This window comes from Capsella rubella, unplaced genomic scaffold (assembly GCF_000375325.1).
Source record: "Capsella rubella cultivar Monte Gargano unplaced genomic scaffold, Caprub1_0 scaffold_8, whole genome shotgun sequence".
NCBI lineage: Eukaryota > Viridiplantae > Streptophyta > Magnoliopsida > Brassicales > Brassicaceae > Capsella > Capsella rubella.
In genome coordinates, this window is record NW_006238916.1 from 11,622,419 (window position 1) to 11,640,434 (window position 18,016).

General features: G+C 35.1%; 5 protein-coding genes and 1 non-coding gene across 6 annotated transcripts; 3 read left to right on the plus strand and 3 right to left on the minus strand.

Annotated features, from left to right (window-relative positions):
• The first annotated feature begins 1,624 nt into the window (after positions 1-1,624).
• Positions 1,625-3,254, plus strand: LOC17874984 (probable inactive purple acid phosphatase 29). Its single transcript, XM_006279583.2, has 3 exons — positions 1,625-2,003; positions 2,170-2,570; positions 2,657-3,254. Exons 1-3 carry the CDS (start codon positions 1,712-1,714, stop codon positions 3,131-3,133), a joined length of 1,170 nt encoding a protein of 389 aa, XP_006279645.1. The 5' UTR covers positions 1,625-1,711; the 3' UTR covers positions 3,134-3,254.
• A 266-nt stretch (positions 3,255-3,520) lies between these two features.
• TRNAT-UGU lies at positions 3,521-3,592 on the plus strand. The gene has a single exon. It is a non-coding gene; the product is annotated as a tRNA-Thr (tRNA).
• A 102-nt stretch (positions 3,593-3,694) lies between these two features.
• On the plus strand, positions 3,695-4,404 carry LOC17877301. The gene has a single exon (XM_006281234.2). The coding sequence runs from the start codon at positions 3,757-3,759 to the stop codon at positions 4,168-4,170; it is 414 nt and encodes a 137-aa protein (XP_006281296.1). The 5' UTR covers positions 3,695-3,756; the 3' UTR covers positions 4,171-4,404.
• Positions 4,405-6,658: 2,254 nt separating this feature from the next.
• LOC17875410 (BTB/POZ and TAZ domain-containing protein 1) lies at positions 6,659-8,898 on the minus strand. The gene is made up of 5 exons (XM_006280592.2): positions 8,671-8,898; positions 8,407-8,552; positions 7,794-8,097; positions 7,321-7,661; positions 6,659-7,031 (listed from the first exon to the last, which is right to left on the minus strand). Exons 1-5 carry the CDS (start codon positions 8,806-8,808, stop codon positions 6,842-6,844), a joined length of 1,119 nt encoding a protein of 372 aa, XP_006280654.1. The 5' UTR covers positions 8,809-8,898; the 3' UTR covers positions 6,659-6,841.
• A 3,155-nt stretch (positions 8,899-12,053) lies between these two features.
• LOC17875793 (GDSL esterase/lipase At5g63170) lies at positions 12,054-13,526 on the minus strand. The gene is made up of 5 exons (XM_006281985.1): positions 13,283-13,526; positions 13,038-13,168; positions 12,718-12,954; positions 12,371-12,617; positions 12,054-12,217 (listed from the first exon to the last, which is right to left on the minus strand). Exons 1-5 carry the CDS (start codon positions 13,524-13,526, stop codon positions 12,054-12,056), a joined length of 1,023 nt encoding a protein of 340 aa, XP_006282047.1.
• Positions 13,527-14,313: 787 nt separating this feature from the next.
• On the minus strand, positions 14,314-16,485 carry LOC17876043 (probable pectate lyase 22). The gene is made up of 4 exons (XM_006280491.2): positions 16,242-16,485; positions 15,247-15,993; positions 14,759-14,897; positions 14,314-14,664 (listed from the first exon to the last, which is right to left on the minus strand). Exons 1-4 carry the CDS (start codon positions 16,364-16,366, stop codon positions 14,437-14,439), a joined length of 1,239 nt encoding a protein of 412 aa, XP_006280553.1. The 5' UTR covers positions 16,367-16,485; the 3' UTR covers positions 14,314-14,436.
• Positions 16,486-18,016: the final 1,531 nt, after the last annotated feature.

The window sequence follows — 18,016 nt, forward strand, 5'->3', positions numbered from 1 at the left end:
AAGTACTGTTTTGTCTTATGCATTTTAATCACGGTTAAAGAAAAAAGTTAAAGCAATTTACTTTAGTGCTATACATATCTAGTGAGCCCCTTACTTTACATATTGTATGAAGAAGTGTTTCTTACGTGTAGGCCCATTGGGCCACTCCCTACCTTCCGCGCGTGACTTATTAATCGTGACTTAATAACAGATTAAATTCGAACAAAAATAATATTATACATTAAACAACGAATCTTACCCTTTTTTAACGAATTTTTCGAAAGCAACATTAATATTTTGTATACATTTCACAAGTCGTATCATTTTCTGAAATTTCTTGATCTATTTAACTTGCATGCCATTCAATGTCATTGCTGTTTAATTATATACGGTCTCTCTAATCCAAGAGAAGCCAGTTATAGATAAAATATTGACTATCAAGCTTGTAAATAGATGTGATGTGAATAGTTGTAAAGGCTGTACATTGCGTAAAAAAACTTGGGGTAAAATGAAAAAGCATCACATTGTTATTTTAAAAAGGCCAAACACACCTTTAAAAAGGTTAACTCTTTATACTTTTTTATTTTCTTTCTCCCACACCCATTCCCTGTGAGAAAGAAACATCGCATGCGGGAATATAACTATACGGCTTTGCTTCTCGATACAACGACACACAAAACCTCTCTTTATATACAAATCTCTGAGTTTGTGTATTTACATTACAATGTATATATATAGCTTGATATATCGACATATATAGATTTAGAAAGCGATGTTTCTTGCTTATTCAGGTCTTGATAACCAGAAGCTTGTGTTCTTGCTCGTGGTCTATCTCAGTGAGATTAATGCTGATCATGCTGCTGCCGATGACGATGATGGAAGGTATTGTCCTGGCTGATAAATCACCTTGAAGCCCTCGATTCCATTGATGAAGAAGCTAAATGGGGGAATAAGCATTCCTGGTCCGATCCATTTCCTTATTTTATATATATATCTTACATTAATAACTCGATGTTTTTCAAGTTGTAATTCGACGTTTGAATCACGTACGTATGTAATTTTCTCAAGAAAATGTATGGTAGCTAGCTAGCATTAATAATATAATTACAAGTCAGTCAAGGAGACAACGATCGACTTTTATTTAAGAAGGGGAATCGGAAATTTCCGTTACGTCCTCAAACCCAATCGATACGTAAGTGTGGTTGTAGAGTAAGAGACCCGTCGAAACGAAAGTTACGATGAATTTATGTCCACATGCAACAAGCCATATTTTTCTTGATGTTAAACATTTGACTATATATGTGAATTTAAATACCAACCGTAACCAATTCCTTAACAAATCAACTACAAGAATCATGTAAATTGTAGAGTAAGGGACACACCCGTCGGAGAGACCTTCAATGTAATCTGCATAATGACTGTAGATGGAGTTATTATTTGGAGTTATGTTTGTGTTTAAAGTAAGAAGGTGGTTGGTACTTGTTGTTGTGTGTCATAAACTCCTGATTAATCACACGCCAATATAATTAATTAACTGATGATTTTTTTTGGTTTCTTGCAATTTTTAAAACTCTTTGAAAAGTAAACAAGATTTTTAAAAACCTTTCTTCCTTTGTCAAATTGTCAATTGTTCTTTCTTTGCTTTGGCTTCTTCCGACACACTTGCGCTCACATTTCCACACTGACACGACTATAAAAACTCCGCTTAATCATCTTTCTTTGTCCTAAAACAATGGCGGACAATCGTAGAAGAAGAATGATAAGCCTAATCGTTTCCTTTCTTTTCTCAGTGTCTTTGTCATGTCTCTGTCTTGCTCCGATTCCGGCATCAGCTCATCTCAAGTTCGGTGTGAACGGCAAGTTCAAGATACTACAGGTGGCGGATATGCATTTCGCAACCGGTGCCACAACCCGTTGTGAAGACGTTCTTCCTAGCCAGACAGCTCACTGCTCTGACCTCAACACCACCGCCTTCATGTCCCGAGTCATCGCCGCCGAGAAGCCTGATCTCATCGTCTTCACCGGTAAAAACCCCCTAATTGAACAAAACCCTTTAATTTTATCCTATTAATATTTTGAAAAATCTGAACTTTGTGCTTGTTTACATAAATCCAAATTTTGAATTTAATGTTTGATGATTATATTTATTCCAATTCACCATCTTTTTGGGGGTTTTTGTTTCGTTTTCAGGTGATAACATATTTGGGGCTGATGCTATAGACGCTAAGAAATCCCTAAACGCTGCGTTTGCTCCGGCGATTGCGTCTAAAATCCCCTGGGTTGCTGTTTTGGGAAACCATGATCAAGAATCTACATTAACAAGACAAGGACTCATGAATCACATTGTGAAGCTTCCAAACACTCTTTCTCAAGTGAATCCTCCTGAAGCTGCTCATTACATTGATGGGTTTGGTAATTACAATCTCCAAGTCCATGGAGCTGCTGATTCCAGCCTACAGAACAAATCTGTTCTTAACCTCTATTTACTTGATAGTGGAGATTACTCTAAAGTCGATTCCCTAAACAGTAAATATGATTGGATCAAAACTTCTCAGCAGTTTTGGTTCGACCGCACTTCAAAACGTCTCCAGGTATATCAATGATGAAATGACCGTCTTTTTTTGTTCTTTGTTTACTGACATTGTTTGTTCTGACTCTGGTTCTGATGATAATGCAGAAAGAGTACAACGCAAAGCCTAATCCTCAAGTAGGTTCAGCTCCAGGACTAGCTTTCTTCCATATTCCATTACCGGAGTTTTGGAGTTTCGACTCAACGAACACTACGAAAGGAGTGAGACAAGAACCCATATCCTCGGCAACTACAAACTCTGGTTTCTTCACGACATTGGTGACTAGAGGAGATGTGAAATCTGTGTTTGTGGGTCACGACCATGTCAACGACTTCTGCGGTGAACTGAAAGGCTTGAATCTATGCTATGGTGGTGGATTTGGGTATCATGCTTATGGCAAAGCTGGATGGGAGAGAAGAGCAAGAGTTGTGGTTGTTGATTTGAATAAGAAGAGCAACGGAAGCTGGGGAGATGTGAAGTCGATTAGGACATGGAAGAGGCTTGATGATGAACATCTCTCTGTTATTGATACTCAGCTTCTTTGGAACAGTTCTGCAAAGGGATTAGTTGTTCCTCGTCTATGATTTCATCATTTCATGTTGTTTTCTTTGATCTATCAACTAAATGTTCTGTTTTTGGTTTTGAAACGGATTAACCAAATAAAACTGTTTATCATTGAGTTAATTACAGTTCCGTTTGATGTGATTCCGGTCTGGGTTTAATCTACATACAGTATTTGAAATATAGTTTAAATAAAGTTCGGTTACATTAAGTTGGTTCCGGTTCCGGTTTAATGTGATGACTTATGATTACAGCATTTTTAATATGCTGTTTAAATAAATTTCGGTTACATTAAGCTGAATTCATATTTGGTTTGGGTTTAAATTTTCAGATCTGATTATGTGTGGTTTGTTTAGCACACTTATTAAAATTACGTTTATATAGATAAATTGAGAAACGTAATGCAAGTTGCCCGTATAGCTCAGTGGTAGAGCGTCAGTCTTGTAAACTGAAGGTCCGTAGTTCGATCCTGCGTGTGGGCACTTTTTTTGTTTTTCTTTCTATTTTTCTTAGATTTTCCTTAACGAGCGACGACGTCGTTTTACGCCTAAAGGTCCAAAACTGAAAAACCCCCTGACGTCGTCATTTCGTCCGTCGTCACTCTTGTTTGACGAGTTTGTGGTTTCTTAGGGTTTTGTGATCTGCAATGGCGAATCTAATGCATAGGTTCTTCAAGAATAAGTCTTGCTTCAGTTCAATCCAGAGGCTTACTGCACCTTCTCTGTTTACTTACCAGAAGCCCTCCTTCTTTATCAACAGCAACATCGAGTCTGCTTTTGAGAAGCCCGATCCAGTTTCTCTCGCTAACCCTGTGATTACAGTCTCCCGGAATGAATTCAATAATCAACCTATGCGATTTTACCCAAGTTTCTCTATGGGGTTATGCTTGAATCCCAGTAAGATCCAAGGTCTGGATCTAGCTGAAGCAACACCACTGGAGGAGGAGGAAGATGCGAAGGAGATTGTGATTTACGCTGATAGTGTGAAGAAGAAGAGGAAGAAGAAGATGAACAAGCACAAGTATAGGAAACTCAGGAAACAGCTTGCTCGCAAGACGTAGAATTTGCTGCTTTTTTTGCTTTTCCGGTGAGATTTTTACTCCTTTCATGTCTTCTCTGAGATTGGGATTCAAAGGGTGAACCTTTTTTTCTTGAATTAGAAGGAAATGTTTCTAAATATCTTTGAATAGCTTTGAGATTTCCAAATTCCATATTACATTGCACTGTCATTAGTCTGTGTTCTTCGTTTGTTTTGCCAACACAATTCTAATAAATATTTTGCGCATTTCGCACAAGTGCAGTGTGTTGTGTCTCTATGAAAACTTCAATTGTTTGAATTCCTTAGGATTTTGAAATTTGTATTTCAAGTGCAGAGATTTGGAGTAATGAAAGATGGCATTTTAAGTATCTTAAGTTTGCTTGTTAGTTGGATGTTCCAAGCTTGTGTTTTTCCTTTTGTTGCACTGTGCCAGTATGGTTTCCTTATGTCTTGATCAAATCATAAGCTTACAAGTCTGTGATTCTTTAAACTATTTGAGTGCGTACTTTTCATGCGTCACTTGCCTGGCTGGGGAGTAAGGACTTGTTATGGATAGTAAAACCGGTTTGATTCTATGTCTAAGTGTTACAGTGAGCTTACTCCTTTTAGCTTTAAATTGTATACTCTGGACTCACATGGCACTCCTGTGGATTCTTAGATGATTCTTATAGTGAAGTTTCATTTCCTGTGAAATCTTAGACGATTCCTAGAGTGAAGTTTCTTTGTGTCCTCCAAGTAGTGATTTACCATTTTTTTTAGAAATTCCATGTTTATTTCGGCTGATGTGGATGGGTGGTAGTATCCTCAGATTGTTTGGTATTTGATCACTAACTGATGAACAGTTTGATGGATTTTCAACTTTTTTACCAACTTTATGCTCGAGTTAAATAGAGAGGATACCAATTTTCGACTTTATTTATGTAGCTAGAAATGGTTTGACATCATCAAAACTCACAAATGCAGAGTTGCAGATATCGTTAGTGAGTCATAGTAGTCTCTATGTGTTGGCATTCAAAGACTTGCAATTGCAAGTTGTAGTAGTTCACATCAGAAGAATGACACTAACTATTCCAAATTTAACTTCTGGTATGAAAAATTGGAGATTTTTGTTTCTCTGCTTTCCTTGCTTCAATAGGGTTGTCGTTCCAACTCTGAAGTTTAGTTTCATTGATTTTTTTGACATTCTCATTTGTTTGATATTCACTCATTTGCCAAGGCTGCAACCGTGGAGGATAATGGGTTATATATGTGATCTTGAATCTACTTGGCATTGTTCCATAGCCTTTTATATCTATTCTTTCTTGACAAACAGAGAATTTTCCTCTGATATGAGATGAATATCTTAAGACTTTAAAGCTAACACCTACAAGTGAATCAATGTGTGCACGCTATCATTAAGATGATGAGGTTAGAACGGTATCAATGGGAACATATGGGGCCAACAGTTTGCATCCGATGGTCGAAAACGTCTTGCAACATGTAGCTCCAGTCTGTCCAAATTGGCAAGAGAAAAATGAATTGTTACATTTTAAGCACACATCCTTGAACATTGAATAGTGATGACGGACTAAAATTTTAGCGGTTTCCTTTTCTTCCTTTTTTTGTTTTTAGTTTTTTTTGAGTTTTCGGATACTATTAACAACTCAAATCTCATACGTAGTTGAAGAATCTTCGGTCACTTGTCTAATATCATGAAACGAATCATTAATGTCGTCTAGTATGAAAACATCGGTGCCTGCATGGCTCCACGGGTTGTCAATTCCCACTTATCATATTTTTTTGCTAAAAAAAAAAAAAAAAAAAAAAAAAAAAAAAAAAAAAATGTAAGGACGCCCATTGTTCTTAATCTTTTTTCCCAAAGTTATTGTGTTATAACATGAAACTATTCATATCATACTCAAAAGGACAAATTCTTGTAAGAAAGAAAAAATGCAATCATCTAGTAAGTCAAGAAGCAGTATGAAGAATAGAAAGGTAAGAGACCTGACACGAAACCACAATGCGTGGTTCCCCCCCACGCGTCTTTCCTTTCTGTTGTCGACGAATGAATGAATAATTATATATATAAATATCTGTTTTAACTTATTAATGAGCACATGTTTGTTTCCTAATAATTCTGCTTTGCCTTTGTTTGCTTTTGAATCCTCCTCTCAATCATGATCATCAACCCTTCCACTATACCAGTGACTAAGACCAGTTGGTCAATTTAGATCTCCTAAATTTGATTTTCTATTTCTTCTCCTTCCTAAATTCTCATTTTGTGATCATGCATGCATAGTTGACGCTATTGTGATTGATTAGACCGATCCAACTTGTACATATCATTTAGATCTTTTTTATGATTCATATGCAATCAGGTTTAACGCATATTATTTAGCAGACCTATCAGCGCCAATAAGAATGATTATCTGTGAATTATACATGAATACATCTAGTCCATCTTGTAGGAGGATTATATCATCCCAAACTTATAATGTAATTTTGGAACCCTATTGTTGTTGTATATGTTCTAACCAATATAATCACACATTTTTATATATAAATCTGACTAAACAAAGACAGGTTGAGAAGGTTACTCATCGACAAATTTAACCCAATCAACCAACAAACAAACTAAACTCCAACTCTAATAATGGCTTCTAACAAACACTCAATATATAATAACCTAAATGTGTATTTTACATATATTATTATCAAGTTAACTTGTTCCGGATTCTGATGAAATCTTCTGCTTCTTCTTTGTATAACTCTTCACTTTTTTTCTTCTTTGATTGAGACAAGGAAGACATGGCTTTCGCGGACGCAACTCTTCTCACCAGAACCTTCCACTTCGTCTCCTCAACCATCTTCTTGTCCTTTTCATCACCTCTTTTCTTAAATTGCCTATTCCAATCGCCAAAATAAATTAAAAAGTTAGATGATATTTTTACTTTTAAAAAATATCTTTTGACAATTCAACAAACAAAATATTTCCAGCCGTCCGATCACGACTCATCATCTAAGAAGTAGGCTACCACCAAAAAAACATAATTATTGCCGCCGAAAGTTTTAAAAACAAGAAAAATAAAATCAACTTAGATTTACATTTCTATCAGCAAGTGAAAACTTTTATCATTAGAAACATTTAAAATGTGCTTTTGATGATTCTATAATGTCGGGGTTCCCTTTTTACCTGCAAAGAGGGACACGGCAAGATTCAGATTGGTCGTCGCAGATGGAAGAATGGAGTCTGAGGAGTTGAATCATTCTCTTGCAACGGACACAACCTTTGCCATCGACTCGTTTCTTGCATACCGCAAAGTGACGTATCAGCAGCTGGAGTCCGTAACAAGTAGAGAAGGCACTGCACGGACCGGTTTTTACTTGAGATGATGATTTGTTGTTGTCTAAGTTGCAAGATGGTCCGACCAGTGTGCAACCATCGGTGCATATGTGTTCTATACATTCCATGGCTTCACTCAGTTGCATATACAGATTCTGTTCTCGTCTGAATCTCCTTCTTCTTTTCTTCCTCTGCAAGAAATTTACACGAAAATAAACCAACTAAGATAAGAAGCTAATTCGGATCAATTCAATTCAAAATGCTAGTATCGAACAGTAAAACAGAGTTTTCTTGAAGAACCAAAAAAAATAGAAGTTAATTACCGATTCGGCGTCGTCGATGAATTGGAGAATGTCGAGTTCAAGAAAAGGATCGTGTTCTTGAAGAAACTTCCATCCTTCGGTGAGTTCAACGGTCTTGAACTTGGAGTGAATGAGACGCATACACTTGAGACAGAGGTCAGGTGCGTCGCAGAGCCGAGCCAGCTGGAGAATATCGACGACGTTCTCGGGAGTTACTGACTCACCGACGCCTTTAGTGCACCGCTGCTTCAACTGAGTCACCATGTACACGTGTGACAAAGCCAGTAGATGGATACCGTAGTTTTGCATCTCTTTCTCGGTGACACTAAACAAAAGGACAAGTCAGGGTATTTTAGTCACTTTCCAAATATTTAAAAAAAAAACATCGCAGTTGATAAATTCAAATTTGATTTTTGGTCGTTTCGTCTTCCTTTGTGTGTTGTGTTTCACACGTTTTGGTAATGGATCAAGTATAAATCAATCGTAATCTTGTCGTTTATTATTTTTATTTACTAATCATTCAAAAAAGTTGATTTTGGTAAAAAGGGTTAAGAGGATGTATTTAGATTGATTTGTATTAACAGAAGAAGGTTCATGGTACTTAATTAAGGTGATATGTTCTAAATAAACAAACCTTGGAGAATAGAGGAATCTGACGAAAACTGAAACGGCGTCGCATGGAACGCCGAGGATCTTGATAACTCTCTTCGATGATGATCCGCCGGGGATAACTTTCCTCGGCTTCTCCATGACGTTCGTCAGTACGGGTGACGCCGAAGCCTGCATTTTTTTCACCAGAAGTAAAAAAATTAAAAAAATGGTTGATCATATATCAAGAAAGAACGAAGAGTTTCATCGGAAATACAAGAAGAAAGAAAAAGAAAAGAAAAAAACTTACGAGGATACGGGAGTGTGCGGGAATACGACGGCGACCGGATGTGATGATCTCAACATCAGTTTCCACAAGATCATATGAAATCGTGTCGGCGTTTAAGTTTAACGAAACGCCGCCGTTTGTAGTAGCTGTTATAGCCATCGTTTTTGCGTTTCACGAAGAGAGAGAGTGACGATGGGGTGTTTTTGGGTGGAGGGGTTTAAAAATCAAAATTGAATTGAATGATAGAGAAGCATAGAGAGAGGGCATGCATCTCTGTATTTTTATAGACAGCTCAACCCAAAAAAAGCCTTTGGTCTCTCTTTTTAATCCACGTGGCTTTTCTCAATTAATAAATATCTTCTTCTTGTATTTGATTCTGTATTTTTGTATCCAGAATAATTTTATTTGGAAACAAATACATATTATCAGATGTTTTTAAGGGTCTCAGATAAGTTTCATGACTCATGATGATAAATTATCTGCGGCTGTCTTTTAACTGTATCAAATTTATTTATAACTTATAAGTCATGAATCATGATGATAAATTTAAAACCCACATATTCGAGTTATAGGATATATGGTTTTTATCGTTATATTAGATTTGATGATGATACAGATACAACCCATACATATTAGTTTTTTTTTTAAAAAAATCTTTTAGTTTACTTTATATAAGCATATAGTTATGTAACTTATGTTGTTACATTCTTATAAATTTAGATACTAATATGAAACATGACAACTTTTTTCTCTATTGCTTTCATTTTGATGACAGCAAGACAAAAAACAAAACAAAAACTAATAATAATGTAAACAAACCCAACAACAAAAAGCCCATGTTTATGTATGTTGTTTACGCTTATTAAGTATTAACTGACTAATAAACTATACAAGTAACAAGTTTTTCAAACAAAAAAAATACATAGCCTGACAAGATTTATCGAGATGATAAGTACCATTTTTATTTTCCTAGTTTTGCGAAGTTTGGAAATGTAGTCTGCATATCTTTCTAAGACCAGAATCATACAACATTATGGGTCTGTTTGGTATAAAATATTCCGTAATATGTCTTCATTATAAAATTCACAACTCACAAGCATTAATATGCCTCAAGCATTGTCAAATAGCCGCAGTGCCTCCTAACACATCATATATATATAAATACATTGCATTACAAAATACTTTATTTATACCAACAGGATCTAACCTATAGATCATATGATCAATCAATATATTAGTGTTTAACTAGACCTTTCGATACGCCATTGTCGACTATATTATAATCCCGACATTACAACCAAAAAATATATATTATTTTCTTACTTTTCCACTAGTCTAAAAAGCACATATAATTGTTTTCGTAATGACAATAAAACAAGTATTACTTTTAATGGTACCATGTAGGATGATGTTTTTGTCACGAATGTTTTTTTATTTTATTTTATTGATCCTACGTGGGCAAAAGTGATAAAACCGGTCAAAAAAAATTTGCCTTGTAATGTAGAAAAAGTGTTGATTATATGATTATTTTTATAGTAGAGAAAGGCCGGTTATTGAAGTAAACCGACTCTTGCCTCTTCCCAAGAGCCACCTCCTCGTCTACGTGTCTGGTTGATCCTCATCCACTCTCAAGCCCTCTTGTCTGGCCACTTGTCATTCTCTTATTTATCCATTCCTGCCACTATATTTTTGTTAAGTCTGCTCTATTAAATTTGTCACAACCATCAAAGATTCAAAGGAGTTGGAAGAGTTGTACAGTCGTAGAAGGAAATAAATTGCCGGCGAATATTGTGTACACCTGACTGGTCCTGGCAAATTTGGTGGTCTACGCCAATCATACCAGTTCAACTTAGCCATTGACAGGATGACACGTAGTCAATGTCGAATCCTTTATAACGTATTTCGCGCATTTATATGTTAATTCTGATTATCTGACGTGGACACATATGAACTGAACCAACTAAACGAATTATATGACTTCAAACCGTAACAATATGTTTTGAACATTTTACATATCCGTGTTGCAATTTAACTTAGCTTAGACAAGGCCATGACTATTCTAACTACATTGCAAATTTGTTTAGTGTCTTGAGAGTTGTAGTTTATGTACACTTTTCTAGTTTAATACTAATATTTTACATATCTTATTATAAGATGTTGGGGGTGTTTTTTCCTTTCATTACGTCTACAAGTATGAATGTTGGATAAAATAATCATGTTGTTGGTATAACTATAATAAGTATTCACAAATGGCTCTTTAAGAAAACGAAACATCAAAATCCAAAATTTGTGGATAAGTTTCCGCGGAAGAGAAAAAGTGAAAAAGTGCTAATAAACTAATGGATTTGATGATTTCATGTAAGATTCCTTCGTATAAATAGCATTTTGGGATTACTTAAAATATGACTGAACATTTTTCTATTCTAAACTGTTTATGTTTCCACTTGATCGCTCTTGAAGCACTGGAGATTGATGTGTATGTTATACTCCGATCTTATCCTTAGGCTCTGGACTTCTTGGATATGTTTTTATATTTGCAAAATTTCATGAATCATGAGTGTACTTTAACCCTAATAAAAACGGTAGAAATCTACAAAATATTTTTTAGTGACGTTGTGTATATGTGTATTTCCATATTCTCCAATACATATTTAATATTTCTATTGTTTGAAAAAAATTTCTAACACAGAAAAAGAAAAAAGAAAAGAAAAACTCACAAACCGGGATGACCGTTGACCTGACCACCTCTCTCTCCCATGGTCTTCGGAGCCAAGAACGTCGACGAGGCGCTGACTCCTCACTATTTGGAAACTTATCTTTTTTATTTTTCTTTCTTCTAAACTTTTATGCTAATCGGATAAGTTTATGTTTGGAACACCACAAAAATAAACATATTAAAGAAAGTAGAATAAAATAAAACAAATATTTTGCTGATCACAAATTCTCATTTTAAAGCGTGGCGGGTAGCCTTTTAAAATAGTCTTTGCACTTGGTCAAAAGAAAGAAAAGAGAAAAAAAAAAAAAAAAAAACAAATTCGTGGGCTTCACGATTTGATAACATTTACATTATGTCGAAGTTATGTGGAATATATAAGCGAGCTCAGAAGATATTGGGTCAAACCCTTTTAAGGCTCAAAATTTGAAGAAAAATATACAAGGGCCTAAAGAACGGCGGAAATTAAAAACAACGTGTGTGTATATACTATACATAGAGAAATACACTATTGAGGTGTTTTCATATGTAGTTAGATGTATGTATTCATAGATAAGATAAGCAACATTTAACACTTACAAGAAGAATACATATTTCTTACATACTTACAAGAAGAATAATTGTTGTTGAAATTAATGTTGACAAGAAAAAGTTCATTAGATAATAGTCGAATAGAAGAAGGCACACAAAATCAAGCGAAGCTTTGTTGGATTTGTTGGATAATGGGAGGGATAATAGTCTGATAAGCTCTCTCGGAAGGATGTCCAATGTCCCAAAACACATGACGAGATGCATCCAAGCATGGTACAGGAGCTGCCGGAGCACAACAGCAAGGCCTAGTTGGCGATGTAAATCCTAAATGAAACCAAACAAAAGTTCAAAAGAAAATCATTGAAAAACACATTACACTTTTTGGTCTCTCACGCTTCATATATAAATATTGATTTACCATGATAAGCTTTGTTTTAAAAAACACACTAAGAATTTGGTGATTTAGAGTCCACCTACCTGATCTTAGAGGGTTTTTGACAAGTTCAAGAAGAGGATTGTACATGTCGACGTAAATCGAACGAGAACCTGGGAGCATCGTGTTGAGGTTGTTCACTTCGTTCGCTAGCTTCTGGTTAAAAAGACTAGCCACTGTGTTTGCCGGTTCTAGACATAATCCTCCAAGATCATTACTTGCTCCTGGCAAGCAACCCAATGGTAATGTTCCCATTATTGCAAATTTTCTCCCTCCCAAATTATACAATTCCTATATATATATCAATATGTTTTTTTTTTCCGTAGTCAAATTCAAGTTTTGATGGCAAATCATGTAAATTGGCAATTTATTTTCAAAAGTATTATTATACCTTTATGAATGATTCAGTCCATGAAATCATCATGTTAGTGTATGAGAAGATAGTGTAACGAGTGCTTCTTGCTGGATTTTTGAAATATGTGATGGCGAGATCGTTATTTCCAGCTGAAATGACAAAAACTGCATTCGATATGATTGACTTTGTTTTCTCTTCATCTCCTGTTATGCTATTTAGCTTTGCTATGTAAGCTTTGAAGTCGTTTAACTGGTCTGGCACCCAAATAACCCCCTTTTAAAAAGTAAATGAAACTATTAGTCAATAATATGAAAAATATTTCAATCACATTATCTTAATTAATTAGTTTTAGTTACCTGAATTCTGGCGGTCATTGGATCTAAACCGGAACCACCGGAAGCAAAACTAACACCGGTTAAGATATCATTGGGTTGAAGGAATGGACTACGATAAGCCGGTACAATGTTCTTTATTCCTAAACCTTCGGCTGCATGCATACATAGATCACCCCGAAAAAAAAAAAAAAGATTGAATGATAAATTCACTTTTAAAACAAAAATGGTGAAGATTTTATTTGTTTTCTTATTGTAAAAGAAATTACCAATTAAATCTGTAGGAATCCTTCCATTGCCAAATCTTCCAGTGGCCATCCGAGTAACAAAGTCTCTCCCATACGGATAGAAGTTAACCTTAGTCAGAGTATAGAGATTATTGTTGTTTCCCGTATCGAGTATCGAATCTCCGAATGCAATGATCGCGGGAATATTTCCGGCATGGACGATAGGAATTGATGATATAACAGATGAGACTAATACTATTGTGGTTTGAATAGCTACATAATTCATTTTTATTTGTATGGGATGATATACTATATGTTTTCCTCTCAATTCAATGTATGTTTTGATTAGGAGACTAATTAATAGAGAGAATTAAAGGTGCTTATTTATAGACCCGACAACTTATTAACGGATTTTAGCTGTTATATTCAGTATTTCTGTTACTAAATAACTATTTTTAAGATCAGGTCTTCCGAATCGAATTTATCCATTGACTATATGGGTAAATTTTTGTTACCCCTTCTTGAGTTTTTCTATAGAATTATGTTACCCTGTTGACTATTAGCTGCAATGGGATGTTTGATACATATCGCTACGTCGGTTCAGACGGCTTAATGCTAAAAAATAATGTCTTTTTCCTTAATGGACACTTGATTCGATTTGTATTGTTGTGTCTTGTGTGAATTAATTAGCAAGTCGTTTTAAATACTTCATCTATATTTTGTGAGTTTAAACTCATATCAAACATATTCAGATTCTTCTTTAAGTACACAAAGTTCCAAACATATCCATATTTAATGTACACCACTAATTAAATCATATTAATAACTTTAATCCAAATGTTATTAGTTTTAAATAAGGGATACAAATTGGAATTTAATTTGGCAAAAGTCACATTTAAAATATTAAATTACTTTAGAGAAAAAACTATCTCTAGAACGACATACTTTTTTTGAAAAGAGTATCAGTTGACCTAAAAGAGTACTATAACAGTCTATTTAATTAGTGTGTTGAGTCATTATATCGTGTTTACCAAGTGATATATATATATAGCCCTGCCGACACAACGATCAAATGTAATAAACACTTTTTTTTGTTTTTCACTTTGTCATCAAGATTATTACATACTTAGCTTTCAAATGCTGGATTCAATAATTATATGTATATACACACACGCGCACGGCGCACACATATATGATCAGCAGAGGGAACCCCTTTTGCAGCTGAGTGCACCAGAGGCTACAGTTATCTCACCAACATGAGAGGAAGGTCTCGCGGCTAGGCTTGAGGCCTTTGAATAGCTTGATGATTTTGTTGGTCCAGCGCCAGAAAACCTGAAAAATGCGCCGTTAAGCATTAGATCTCCTTCGGATCTCCAATTCCAGCCTTGCCATTCGCTTTCGGGCGCATCCTCGTGCTTTGTTACCTATCCAAATTAAGGTTACAATAATTTTAGAAGTTTAAACAAAATTAAGTGACATAGATCGATACATAGCATTTGGTTTTAAAAAGTGGTGAACCTCTTTGCTATCAGAATCATCAGGAGCAAGGAAACGGTTGCCTTGAGAGTTGATGGTAGGATTAGCACTTCCTCCAATCGCATACATTTCCCAATGTGTATAGTCATTGTTCACCACATGGAAATATCCATGTCTACACCTATATACTCACATAACTTCACATTAGTTTGTTACAATTAATTTTCATGTCTCTACTTATGGATCTGATATTTGATCTTAACATATAAGATTAAAATATTAGCTCAACTAACCCAACTGTTTTTTCAGTTGATTTAGACAGCATACTTATTTCGGTTGATCCATCTTAGATCAAGATAAAGGAAAAACGTATTAAAGTGTTTAGTGTTGTATTTATTTTTGGCTTTGATATTTCTTTTAAGAGATGTCCAACCGACAATATATACTTGACTTTTATAGTTGGTGACTTATATATCCACAAATATAATAAGTATACTAAATATGAAAATTCTGTTTTTGATAAAAAATACCTTGGCATTCTTTGGACGAGACCTTCTCCGAAATGGTTAAAAGCGATAGTGACTTGCATATTCTTGTCTTGTTCGTACGTATCGCTATGTCCCAATAACATAACCTTATTGTGATGCGTCATATAATTGTTAGAGATGGTTATAGCCGTTGATCCACGGATTGCATCAATCAACCCGTCGTTGCAATTCGAGAGCGAGCAATGATCTACCCAGACGTGGCTCCCCCCGAAGATGGACACACCGTCACCGTCGGATACCGTTCTGTACCCGTAATGCTCTGGCGAGTCTCGTACGTAAGTATTCCCACCTTGCTTGCAATCATGTATGTGTAAACCATGGATGATGATGTTGGTCACGTACTGTATGGTTATACACGGCCCACCGGCGATGTGTACGGACGCTCCTCGTCCGTCTAAGGTTTTGAAAGAGTTCATAATGAGCTCTTCTTTTAGTTGGATCGTCATGTCTCGGTTGAAAATGATCCAGAGCGGTTCATCTCGAATGACTGCGTATCTTAGTGTTCCGGGTTTAGGGTTTACTGGATCGTCGTTCCCTGGATCAGTCACCACGTAGATTTCACCATCACGACCACCAATTGCGTTTTTGCCGAAACCGATCCCGCAATCGGCCAAACGTTTTCGGTTTTTCTCCCAATCCTTGTCGCATCGCCAACAATCATCGATTGGATTACCTGTGCCGCAAGAGAAGAACCCTAGCTTCCTTCTTGATACCGACTCATTTATTTTCCTAAACCATAAAACCAACAGACTATATATTAAGCATTAATTATTCTTGACGTACGTAATTAATTAAGTGTAGTCAAAATTAGTAACTAGAATTAATGGAGCAATATATGTATAGTAACATGTCGGGTTAATGTGATGATATATATCAAGATCGTAATTAATTAGCCTTGAATATATATAGAAAGAACTTGGAAACAATATTTCAAGCGAAACATTCGAGTAAAATACGATACATTTTGGTTACAATACCTGTGTACTTCCTCGACAACGAGTTCAGGGTCGGAAACGGGCAAAGACGAAGCGAGCGTGGAGAATAGAATGTAGCAGAAGAAAAAGACAAGAGTGAAAGATAGATATGATGAAGAATGCAGCATTATTGGGATTCTTGGCTCTTTGTTATTGATAAGTTTTTTAAGGTATATATAGGAACATAAGAGTTAGCTTAAGACGAGAAACATATGAGTGAAGGGAGAAAGACAAAGCAAAGCTATAGAAGGCTATATAGCAATATGAAACACTTTGGGGGGTGATTTATTGCGCATGCAACTTGATGCGAATTTGGACCCACCTTGCTTTAGCTTTTTCCTCATTCCTTATTTTGTTTAGCGTGTGAGAAGGGAATCAACACGAGTCATTTAGCTAGCTAGAGAAGAAGATATAAAGCTCACTGACATTATACGAACTCAAAAGGGTTTGCTCCTATAAGGTTAGATTTTGTATGATATATGTAAAGTATAATATCAACAAACCATACAGAAATGAATCAAAACCAAACTAGAAAGTCTAATCTTTCAAGTAATATCGTATATCACTCTCAGCATTACAAATATGATTAGCTCAACCATTCTATAATAATTAAAAAGGAAACCAATGGCATTCAATAATACTATTAAACATTCAGGTATATAACGTAATTAGCAATAGTCACGTCTCACGTAGCTTAAAGAAAGAAACAGAAGTCGACCGTAATTAAAATCTCAACGAACTTAAAGATGAATGTTGGTGGAACACTTAAGTAAGGTGCATCAAAAGTCAACAGTGTGTTAGTGTACTTTAGGTAATACGGTTTAATTTTGTACATTTATTATTATAACTTTACAGTTGAATTCCTATTATTATTAGCCTAACAGTTAGCTCATACTGTATTCTTTTTTTTCTTCTTAAAGTTAAAAGATGAAATGTTGATCATAACACTAGCTAGCTTTAAACATTGTGTGAATTAAGTATATTATAAACATACATTTTAGAAAAACACACATATATAGAAGGGTTGATGCGTGATGCCAATATATTTGGCTAAGGCAGCTTATCTTCTTGTTGGGACGTGGCTACCACATATAAATCCCATCTAACAATTGTATTTTTTATCTTTGTTGAATCCCATCTACTAAATATATATTGTTTGTAGGAAAAGTATAGAATGAGAAAAGAAGACCCACCAAAAACAATGAAATAGGAGAAGTGAGAGCCGACACTGGCCCATAGAGGTTTGATTTTGGGACCACGGAACCATGTGCTCGACTCCAATCTTTCAATAACTTACGCTCTTATAATATATATTTTCATAATAAAACTTATATAACTTCTTTAGACAAAAAAGAAACTAGCTAGTATGCATATTTATAATTATATCCAACAAAACAATCAGTCTTGTGTTGAAATTTTGGCTGGTGTAAAATGTATTGACAATTAATCAATGCACATGGGAACGTACTTTGCAATCACTATATATATATATATATCCTCCAAACTTTAATAATTTATATTTTTTTCTATTAAAAACATATTTCTTTTCAATAAACTTTATCAACTTATACAAAATTATATAAGTCTAACCGACATTTTATCTTCCTATAGCCATTTAGGTCGATGAGTTTAACTACCAGCTAGCAATAATCAAGATGTCGATCATGAGTTATAAGTCTACTGGTTTTTAAGCAAAATCTGTATCTTTGCAGAAATCAATCAAATAATGGCAATCTTTTTTTTGTAAATACTAAATTTTAGAAAGTCTTGGACATTTC

Coding starts and splice junctions, on each gene's coding strand:
- LOC17874984 (XM_006279583.2), top strand. CDS start 1,712: ATGGCGGACAATCGTAGAAGAAGAATGATAAGCCTAATCGTTTCCTTT. Junction 2,004..2,169: donor TGATCTCATCGTCTTCACCG/GTAAAAACCCCC, acceptor TTTCGTTTTCAG/GTGATAACATATTTGGGGCT. Junction 2,571..2,656: donor GCACTTCAAAACGTCTCCAG/GTATATCAATGA, acceptor ATGATAATGCAG/AAAGAGTACAACGCAAAGCC.
- LOC17875793 (XM_006281985.1), bottom strand. CDS start 13,526: ATGAATTATGTAGCTATTCAAACCACAATAGTATTAGTCTCATCTGTT. Junction 12,955..13,037: donor CAATGACCGCCAGAATTCAG/GTAACTAAAACT, acceptor ACTTTTTAAAAG/GGGGTTATTTGGGTGCCAGA. Junction 12,218..12,370: donor CAAAAACCCTCTAAGATCAG/GTAGGTGGACTC, acceptor GGTTTCATTTAG/GATTTACATCGCCAACTAGG.
- LOC17877301 (XM_006281234.2), top strand. CDS start 3,757: ATGGCGAATCTAATGCATAGGTTCTTCAAGAATAAGTCTTGCTTCAGT.
- LOC17876043 (XM_006280491.2), bottom strand. CDS start 16,366: ATGCTGCATTCTTCATCATATCTATCTTTCACTCTTGTCTTTTTCTTC. Junction 14,898..15,246: donor CTCGTCCAAAGAATGCCAAG/GTATTTTTTATC, acceptor GTGAGTATATAG/GTGTAGACATGGATATTTCC. Junction 14,665..14,758: donor ATGATTCTGATAGCAAAGAG/GTTCACCACTTT, acceptor TAATTTGGATAG/GTAACAAAGCACGAGGATGC.
- LOC17875410 (XM_006280592.2), bottom strand. CDS start 8,808: ATGGCTATAACAGCTACTACAAACGGCGGCGTTTCGTTAAACTTAAAC. Junction 8,098..8,406: donor AGATTCCTCTATTCTCCAAG/GTTTGTTTATTT, acceptor CCTTTTGTTTAG/TGTCACCGAGAAAGAGATGC. Junction 7,032..7,320: donor TGCCGTGTCCCTCTTTGCAG/GTAAAAAGGGAA, acceptor CGATTGGAATAG/GCAATTTAAGAAAAGAGGTG.